Here is a 9,704-nt window from a genome sequence, read left to right as displayed (position 1 = left end):
GAGCACAGTATCAATTTCCTCTGGAGTCATTCCATCGATGACTTTGTCGAGCGAAACACCAAGAATCTTTCGTCGACATTTTTCTAACCCATACTCGCAGACGTACAAAATGAGTTGTGCGTTTCAACAGAGCAACATGGAATGATTCCTAGACATACCATATGATCAGTAAGTAGTAACATATAAATCAATACACGCACCCTGTGTGGGCTACCTTGCCTGTTCCCGTCCAAGGCAGGATGAGGTTCTTCATCGGGATAAAGATGCCAAATCATCCCCTCCTCGTCTTGCTTCGCCAGAACCACGTACTCCAAATACGCTCTAACCTGAGAAATTGAGCGCCAGGACTTCTTCTCGAACGTCCAGAATTTTAGCAGCCGTCATCCCTGCTGGTGGGTGTCTCGTACCCCCAAACTTCCGGAAAATAAGGTTGTCTACACCGGAAGGAGAATACTGGCAGCTCTGGGTTCTGAGTACGCTCGTCGATTACCGCCCATTCATTGGGATTGAACCTAAGTTGTTGAAGGTCAACGTTAAGCGCCACTTAATGAGCGAATTTTCTTTCGTTGAAAAGCGTACTGGGATGGAATGAATCAAAGGGAATTTGGCCAGGCGAAACATTACCGACTCGTAAATGATGAAGGAAAGGACAAGAATCAACGCTTTGATCGGCGAGCACGCGCAATACCTTCTTGCTGAAATTCCACGTTCATGGCGAAGAAGGCATCGTTTGGACCTATGGTGGTAGTGAACAGGTGAACGTTCTAGACAACTCAATCAAAAAACATACGGCAAACATTACATACGATTCGTTTCTCCTTATCATCCTCTAACATCATGGCCTTGAGTTGCACCACAAACAGCTTTGTGACAAAGGTACGCCTCTCGAATTTTGGACTTCTTTCTTCCAATGTAAAATTGCTACCCTCAGTAACAGAAGCGCGTGATGATCAAGTCCTGCTAAAGGCCTATTCACCGGCCACCACTCTGGAAACACATACAAGTCTTCGTACACAACCAGTACGTCGGTGTCAAGTCGGTGTAAACCACAACTTATTGAAGCACTATGCAATACCCCCCACATAAACCCACCATAATCGCATGGCTTCGACCCTCCTCTGTAGTACTCGCCCCTTGAGATCCCAATCCCGCCATCCAAGTTTACATGGCCGACCTAGTGCCAGTCATAATATGAGAATCAAATCGAAGCACCCTCGTCGAGAATTCAGTTAGGTTTCAACCGCCTCTCCTTCGACACCATGCAGTTGTTCAAGGAAGTTGGCTGCACGCAGTGATGCCGGTGTAAAGGGAGAGCCTAGAACGCGACCTCGATTCTTCCAGCCAAAGCCGCACGAGGACGTAGCCCATCTTGGGCCAAATCACGCAGAGTGACGACCAGGGACCGAAAATGGGGAATGCAAGAAGACATATGGCTGAGGGACTCCCGTCCCGATCATCCAAAGTTTTCCTTCCGCCTCAATCCCCCATTCTACTTCGATTCCCGCGTCTTCCGCCTCAACTGCCTCTCTTCCACTTCAAATTTCATCGACCCTTCATCCAGACCCTCATCCAAACTTCCATGTACGCCTTGGACAACATACACGCTGCCTCGTCGTTTCCGCTTCATCGCCAGGGTCCTTCCTCCACTACTAGAATCGACGCGTTCGATGCTGGGTGGGCGAACTGAGTGCCTGAGGATGTTGTGCTTGATTCCAGTTCAGTGAGGGGAAATGCCAGGGTTTACGTGGACCTGAATGACGTGAAAGGAAGTTGAAATCCAAAAAGGTTGGACTTGGGACTCAACCTCTACTCCACGCAATACGCATATAATCACTCGGAGTTGGGTATCGCCGTTTCATTGTGCTTCTCAAGCCCAATCTCGGATGGCAGATGCGAAGGAGAGGGAGGAATGTTGATGCGGACCATGTTCGTCCGTTGAACCGTTGCAGGAGTGTATCGTGCATGGTATGGGCGTTGTTCCCCCTTTGGACTCTTCGACGTCGACTTCCTCTTCGACGGTGCCATTCGCTCTTGCTACGGTGAATTCGCCTTCAAACCGGCCTTGTCCAATTCGTCTTCGACCGCCCCCCCCCCACTTCGGATTCTGAACAAGGGAAAGTAGCATCGCAGACTGTGCCCACAAAGCAGCCACCACCAGCTCCATCTACCTCTCCACCATCTCTGAATACGACCTGTATTGGCACTACGTCCCGGGCCTCGTCTGCGAAGGCCTTTTTCGCATCTTTTAAGCCTCAATAAAGAAGGCCTCAGCTCCTCCACTTAAACTCCATGGGCCTCGTCCAAAAAACCAACACCATCCATGACTTTCATGAAGATGTCGATCAGCAACGGTATTGCTGGCCTCGTGGGTTCAAAGAGACAAAAGACCTATATGAGCCTGCGGCTCTGTAGACAGGACGGGGGTGTAGATTGGGGTGGCCTCAAGTTTGTGGAGATTTCGTTCTTGCGCCATTCGGTGAGTTGTTTCTTGCGCTTCGCCCCTTTTCTGAAGCTGACTATTCTTGCCATTAAGGACATCGTGGCATTCACCACCATCTGACTTCTTGACCACTTGGTGGGACAAATACTTCCCTCATAAAAGTTGGCCCTCCGTTCAAATGGCAAGTGTGAAAGTGGTGTCATGTGAGGTCTTACGGTTTCACGGAAACTTTCCTGATTCAATTATGAATCGAAAAATGAAGCTGTGCGTCTCGCCGACATCGAGGCCGCCAGCAATGCACTCTTCGGTGTCATCTTCTCCAGAGTGACAATGTTTGTGGGGGCCCAAGTCAAAAGCCGAGCACCCTTCCTGTAATTCAAGACACATTGGGAATAGTAGGTTTCTTCTCGAGCTTTTCACCTCGTACGAAGCTGATCATTCTCGAGAGAGAATCGGTCCCCACTTCAACTCTCACACTCTCTGATAGTCGGTCGCGATAAATGTTCACCACAGAAGGGATGTACAACTCGACGCCTATGATAAGCTCAGATTGCGGAATCGTCGTATGTAAGGGCCTACGCCTTTTTGAAGTGTTTCACCAAAATGACGTGTCAAATAAGAGGGGGCAAACTCGTGCATCTCATCGCTGTCATAGATTACAAGCAGGACTTCCACGTTTCAAGTCGAGGTGGGTCTGTTATATCCGCTCTCACTCTGTGTGTTTACCAGAATAACAGACTCAAGATTACGACGACGGTCACGACACTCAATGGTCGGGACAGTTCAACGTGCTGAGATGGTAAGCCCTTATCGATCATCGACGGGAGGTCTTCATATCTGATTTATCGATCAGTTACCTTTCAGGCTGCCAGAAAAGCGCTCCTCACTGTTCAAGACCGTGACGGACAGGTCAGTGACCCACTTTTGCCAGTTTCAAATCCAGTGCCCAGAGCTACGTAGACGTGCGGTGCTGCTTAGCGCGGAACGGAGGAAGCTGGTCTGTGCGGTTAGGTGGGTCGAGTTTGATGTACGAACCATGTATACTCACCTTGGCTATTCTATTAGGGCAACGGGAAACATAAAATGGAACATCGATTTTGGTGGTTGAACCACCCCACCAGCTACAAAATATTCTGGTTGGTAGAACGTCTGGACCCCTACAAAACCTTCGCATTTAGAACTTGAATTGGATTGAAGTCGGAATCGCAAGTGGTACGTTGTCTATGCCTGTGTCGCATTTCCATAAACCCATCCTGCACAGATCGGCCCTACAATCGCTGTGTGATCACGTACAGCATTTTCCGCTTGCAAGGTCACAATAATTCTCGTTTGCAGGTGCACAGCATAAGAGCTCACTTACCGTAAATTCGAATGACATCTAACCTGCGACTTTCAAGATCCGCCGTAGAGAAAGTCCGCTTCCAGAGGGATGCCACGACGTGCTTCAAACCTGGGTAGCTCCCTGGGTTGCGACTTTCAATGAGCTATTTTTCCTCGAGAAGTCGCTGTCATTTGCGCATCTGAGTCCGCCATAGCTGAATCTGTGACCTTTGAGGACTCACAGGAGTCCAGTGTCCAGCCATCCCACGGCGACTCCCGCAATCTTCACGTTACAAGTCCGTCCTTCACGTTCAGGTTCTTGAGATATAGTTTGTTTACTTGGGTGTTTCCCACCAACCTTTCACCACCTTTCTGGATCAGTAAACAAGAATTCACGAATGTCCCTCAATGGAATAACATCATCGAATTCACCTCTGAGCCTTTTACTGGGGCTTTTCTCGCAATAGTTGCACAGAGCGGTCGATGAACTCATCAAATACCTCATCTACAATCGATACTCGTCTTTCGACTACGATGTTCTATTCACTCAGTCCTAACACGAATCAGCGGACTGCTACCCTAAGGGCTCTTCAACTATGTCATCTGACGCGTGCAGAAGGGAGACATTTTTGGTCGAGAGCTACATGAGGGAAACTCCGGAAAGGGCATTGTACAAGCTGAAGGAGCCCGCATTGAATGTGAGCTGCGTTACTGCCTTTCGTGTACATCCTCCATATTACCATCTCTTGGTCCTATACAAGTTCATTTCACTGGCTTCTTTTCGTTCGGATTATGGCATGTGTACATAGACAACAAAGTACACAGGGAATTGAATGATTAAGTCACGCTTTGCTGTCGTGTAGAACAAATCTTCCATTTTCGCTGGATATAATCTCAGTATTGATATCCGACACGCCAGCTTCTGAATGAGCCACGGTCTGGGGAAGGACAAGCTTTAGGAGCGGATCTTGAGAAGACGGGGAAATGACCTCACAGCATCCTTGACACCGAAGCATTCGTTGATAAGGGAAGATTTCCCTACACCACACTGTAAAAACAAACTGTAAGCTAATAGCTGAGAATAGAGGTATAAGAGGGCTACTTTGCCGATGACCAGGACTCGGAACCTAGCGGTAAGGTTTAGTCAGAGTAGTCGGGGACCAAGCAGACTAACCGTTCAACCAACTTGAATAACTCATCCGTTGTGGGTTGTAGGTCGCCACTCGTCGGGGGTTCTGCCTTGGTTAAAGCATTCTAAGATCGATAGCACCTGCATTAGGCGGACGCTTTTGCGTTTGAGGAAGAAGTGCACACACCCCTGCGTATCGGCTAAACTTCAGGACGACATCGAACTTGTCAAATGATTTTGACCATTCTAGAGTAAAAAGTCCTGCATCAGCAAGACAGGAGCAATTGCAGCAGGGAGGCACTTGCCTTGTTTTCCGGAGAAGTGGGGGCCGACCTTGCTTAGCAGTTCATCGAGAGGAATCTTGCTCTTCGACGCAGCACGAAACAATCCGCGGAATCGGACTTGCAGATAGAGGGACTCTGAAGGCGAAAGTTGACTGCTTTGACTGGGTTTGTCGTCCAATGCTACACATGATCATCGGCTCACCAGGGGGATGACAACTCAAAGTTGTGGGTCGTTGCATTCAGGAGACAAGGTGATTCCCGCTCGAACGATCCAATCGAAAGTTGGACCGACTTGAGGATGTGCTGGGATTCAACGCAGATTTCTAGCCAATGGGTGTCAGATGTTTGACTTGGGGGCAAAAACCTGGGAGGTTACCTGTGATCTCGATGCTAAGGCTTCCAGTTGAGCTACCCTTCGCGGTAGACATGGTGGGTTTGGTGAAAGGAAGGTGTTTAGCGCTCGGAACACGCTTTACACGGGGCATGGGTAAAGACTGACTGAAATAGAAATTTTAGCCTCGTTTAAAGTGATGGTGTCTGATACGGCGTTCGGTGTGACTGTCAGAGGATGTGACGTCACCTGCGAGCGCTTGAGCAGTAGTAGCTGGTTGATTGAGTCCGTTGAAATGAAAAGCGAGGAAGACGCGACATTGAACCCGTACAGGCCTCTGCCTTACATTCACAGCACAGAACAGAAGGCTAGTAGTGTCATCAGTTGTTCATGACCGTCCTCAAAAAGGGGGTGAGGTGGGGATCGCCTCGAGAAGCGTCCGCGGAAAATAACAGAGGGTGATTTGGGTTTCCGAAGTGAGTACAGGGTGTGCCCTATGACTTTCGCCATGCTGTCGGAGGCCAGTGCTTAGGAAGGGCATCGCATGATGGTTTGAAGTTCTACAAAAGGCCAACTTCCCCCACAATTGTGCCAGCGCACGCCAAGGTCTTTTGGTTACGAACGTACTGTTGGCCCGTTGCGGCTAGTTGATAATCTAGGTACAACTTACGTTAGAGGTGAGAGAAAATGGGAATATCAGAAAGCGTACTTACGGAGAGGAGCGAGTCACAGTTGAAAGAAGTAGTGTCGAGCTCTTACAGTCGAGCGAAACCATGTGTGCTCCTCCTCCGGTCTCGCATTGACTTTGTGAGGGATGAGATATGACTTTGTAAGAGCATGTTAGAAATTTGTGCGGCGCCACCCCTAGATATGAAATCAAAGCCCCAGTTGCGAACGTGCTTCTAGATTGAAAGAAGAAGGTGAAATTGCGACTTGAATGGAAACAAACGCTATGTAGGCATAACGAATGGTCAGTAGATAAAATTTTGACGTGTCGCCCCGGCTCACCTGGGTGACAATAATCCGAAGTTGTCATGAAGATGCGCGTCGACGTGGTTCATGCCCGCAAATGTCGTTGCAGTGATGTTCCAGGTGCCAGCACTCGTTCTGGCCAAAATGATCAGAAGCTTTCCTTAACATGTTGATCAGAAGTTTAACCCAATACGCACCACCAACCCAAGGAAAAAGAGCGTACGTGTTGGGTCGTGTTGGGTGAAAATCCAGGAAGGAGCCAAGACCTAGTATAATAGGTTAGCACATACACAACAAAGCCAGTAACGAGGCTTACTTTCAAAGCAAACCGGTAGAACGTATTGTGAGGTTGTTCCGTTCCCGTTCCTTCGAGGCATTGAAATCTAACCACTAGGCGTGTTTCTGGAACGTGACACGACGAACTTCCACGGCGCAGTACGGAGAATGTGCTTCGCGACAAGATCAGTCGCGTTGGCGTTGGCATTTCTCGAAAGGCAAGCGTCGATTGTAGATGACGAGGCTCATGTCGACCTTTCCCTGAGGGATTCTGCAAAACGTAGGCCCGAGCGCGGACGTTCCGCGAAACGGGTGATTCCCTGTGCCGAGGGAGCTTCGCATCCGCTGTAGTAAAGGGTTGACATTCATGACAGTCGTGAGAGGCGCCCCGCACTCTTCCACAGAATAGCAATAGTGACCTTGGTTCGCCAAAGTGTCACACTAAACTCTGGATAAGTACCTTCGCCAGTAGAATGAGCATGGCGGAACTCACAATCTCGGTAAGAGCCATCCCCAAGGTTTCGTAAATCCACTAGCCTCCCCTTGATGCCCTTCGGCTCCTCTTGAACGAGGTAGTGAGACCCCAGCTTGCGTTCTTTGGCTGTACTACTACTGGCATCCAGTTAGTACTTGCGAATGTTCGTCATAAAAATCAATCTAATGAGTTGGTTGGAGGAAACCCGAAGAAGACCCACCTCATAAAGCCTCACGGGAATAGGTAGTCAATTTGAGTGTAGCTCAAGATTTGCGTAGTCAATGATCACGGCGTCGCTTGCGTTTCTAACGAGCCAAAACCGAGCTTCGTCAAACATCGCAACCTCTCCCAGACCTCTCCGATTGAACCTAAGCTGTTGAAGTTTAACATGAGTGGCCACCTACTGAGAGAATATCGTTGAAAAGCGTACTGGGATGGAATGAATAAAACGAAATTTCCCTCTCAGTGGGATGTACCAGGCGAAACATTGCTGACTTATGATGCATGATCAACGCCTTCATCGGCGAGCATGCGCAATACCGTCGTCTTGCTGAAATTCCGCGTTCACGGCGAAGAAGGCAACGTTTGGACCTATGGCGGTAGTGAACAGGTGAATGTAGACAACTCAATCAACAAACATACGGCAAACATTACGACTGATTCCTCCTTATCATCCACTTGGCCTTGAGATGCACCACAAACACTGCAGAAAACTTTGTGACAAAGGTACGTCTCTCGAATTTTGAACTTCCTTCTCACAATGTAAAATTGCCACCCTCAGAAGTGCGTGATGATCAAAGGCCTTTTAAATTTCACCGGCCACCACTCTGGAAACACCCAAAAGTGTTCGTACACAACCAGTACGTCGGTGTAAACCAGAACTCGTTGAAGCACCATGCGGCGCACCCCCGCCATAATTGCGAGGCTTCGACCCTCCTTCCCACTACCTCGACCCTTCAGCTTCAGATCCTAATCCCGCCATCCGAGTTTACATGGCCGACCTGACCAGCATCCCTGCGTGCAGACAACCTCCTCAAACAGCTACATGGTGTCGAAGCAGGGGCGGTTGAAACCTCACTGAAATCTCGACAAGGTTGTTTCGATTTGATTCCCATATTATGACTGGCACTCGGCCCTTCCTCAGCAAAGTAATCCTCCAACGTTTTCCTCTGGTTTTCCTTCCGCCTCAATCCCCCATTCCATTTCGAATCCCGCGTCTTCCACCTCAATTGCCTCATACAAACTTCCATGTACGCCTTGATCAACACAAACTCTGCCTCGTCATTTCCGCGTGATCGCTACGCAAAGTCCTTCCTCCACTACTAAAATCGACGTAGTCGATGATGGGTGGGCGCAGCGCGCGGCTGAGTTGTGGGCCTGAATGACGTGAAAGGTAGTTGAGATACAAAAAGGTTGGACTTGGGATACAACCTCGATTCCACGCAATACGCACATAATCTCTCGGAATCGGGAATCATCGTTTGTTGTACCTCTCAAGCCCAATCTCAGACGGCGGATGCGAACGAGAGGGAGGGATGTTTACGCGGAGCATGTTGATCCGTTAAACCGTTGCAGGAGTGTATCGTGCATAGTAGGGGTGTTGCTCCCTCTTTGGACTCTTGGACGTCGACTTCATCTTCGTGCCATTCACTCCTGCTACCGTGGCGTGGCCTTGTCGAGTCCGTCTTCGACCCCACTTCGTCGAGTTCAATTTTGGATTATTCTGAAAAACTGAAACCAGGATGGCCGACTACGCCCACAAATCAGCCAACACCGGCTCCATCTACCTCTCCGCCATCTCTGAATCCGACCTCTACTGCCGCTACGTCCCAGGCCTCGTCGGCGATCGCCTATTTCGCATCTTTTCGGTCTCAAGAAGGAAGGCCCCTGGCTAGGTTCTCAGCTCCTACTCTCAAACTCCATGGGCCTCCATGACTTTCGTGAAGATGTCGATCAGCAATGGTACTTCTGGCCCGAGAGATTTTTGGGTAGGGGGAGTTTAGTTCAAAGAGATAAAGGACCTCTATGAGCCTGTGGCTTTGTAGACAGCGACGTGGATGCAGAGCGGGGCCTCAAGTGTGTGGAAATTTTGATCTTGCGCCCTTTACGGTGAGTTGTTTCTTGCGCTTCGCCCCTTTTCTGAAGCTGACTGTTCTTGCCGTTAGGGACATCGTGGCGTTCGCCACCATCTGATTTCTTGACTACTGGGCGGGACATATCCTTCCCTCACAAAAGTTGGCCCTCGGTTCAAATGGCAGGCGTGAAAGTGGTGTCCTGTAAGGTCTTACGGTTTTACGGAAACTTCTCGATCTAATCATGAATTGAAAAGTGAAGTTGTGCGTCATCGAGGCCGCCAGCAAAGCACTCTTCGGTGTCATCTTCTCCAGAGTGACAATGTTTGTGGGGGCCCAGCCTTAGGTTCAAAACCGAGCACCCTTCCTGTATTCCAAGCACATTGGGAGTAGTAGGTTTTTGCG

General features: G+C 49.3%; 2 protein-coding genes across 2 annotated transcripts; one reads left to right on the top strand and one right to left on the bottom strand.

Annotated features, from left to right (window-relative positions):
• Window positions 1–4,715: 4,715 nt before the first annotated feature.
• On the bottom strand, window positions 4,716–7,452 carry LACBIDRAFT_333620 (uncharacterized protein; the record flags this gene model as incomplete). The annotated part of the gene is made up of 14 exons (XM_001888238.1): window positions 4,716–4,887; window positions 4,935–4,999; window positions 5,223–5,334; window positions 5,376–5,496; window positions 5,550–5,667; window positions 5,754–5,845; window positions 6,132–6,147; window positions 6,175–6,212; window positions 6,264–6,406; window positions 6,513–6,631; window positions 6,674–6,742; window positions 6,793–7,097; window positions 7,246–7,361; window positions 7,448–7,452. The coding sequence occupies 14 exons, from the start codon at window positions 7,450–7,452 to the stop codon at window positions 4,716–4,718; spliced, it is 1,491 nt and encodes a 496-aa protein (XP_001888273.1).
• Window positions 7,453–7,916: 464 nt separating this feature from the next.
• LACBIDRAFT_312628 (uncharacterized protein) lies at window positions 7,917–9,059 on the top strand (the record flags this gene model as incomplete). Its single annotated transcript, XM_001888283.1, has 2 exons — window positions 7,917–7,953; window positions 8,009–9,059. 2 exons carry the CDS (start codon window positions 7,917–7,919, stop codon window positions 8,230–8,232), a joined length of 261 nt encoding a protein of 86 aa, XP_001888318.1. The 3' UTR covers window positions 8,233–9,059.
• Window positions 9,060–9,704: the final 645 nt, after the last annotated feature.

Source organism: Laccaria bicolor, genomic scaffold (assembly GCF_000143565.1).
Source record: "Laccaria bicolor S238N-H82 LACBIscaffold_53 genomic scaffold, whole genome shotgun sequence".
NCBI lineage: Eukaryota > Fungi > Basidiomycota > Agaricomycetes > Agaricales > Hydnangiaceae > Laccaria > Laccaria bicolor.
Note: the sequence above shows the minus strand (reverse complement) of the source record. Positions and strands in the feature narration are given on the sequence as shown.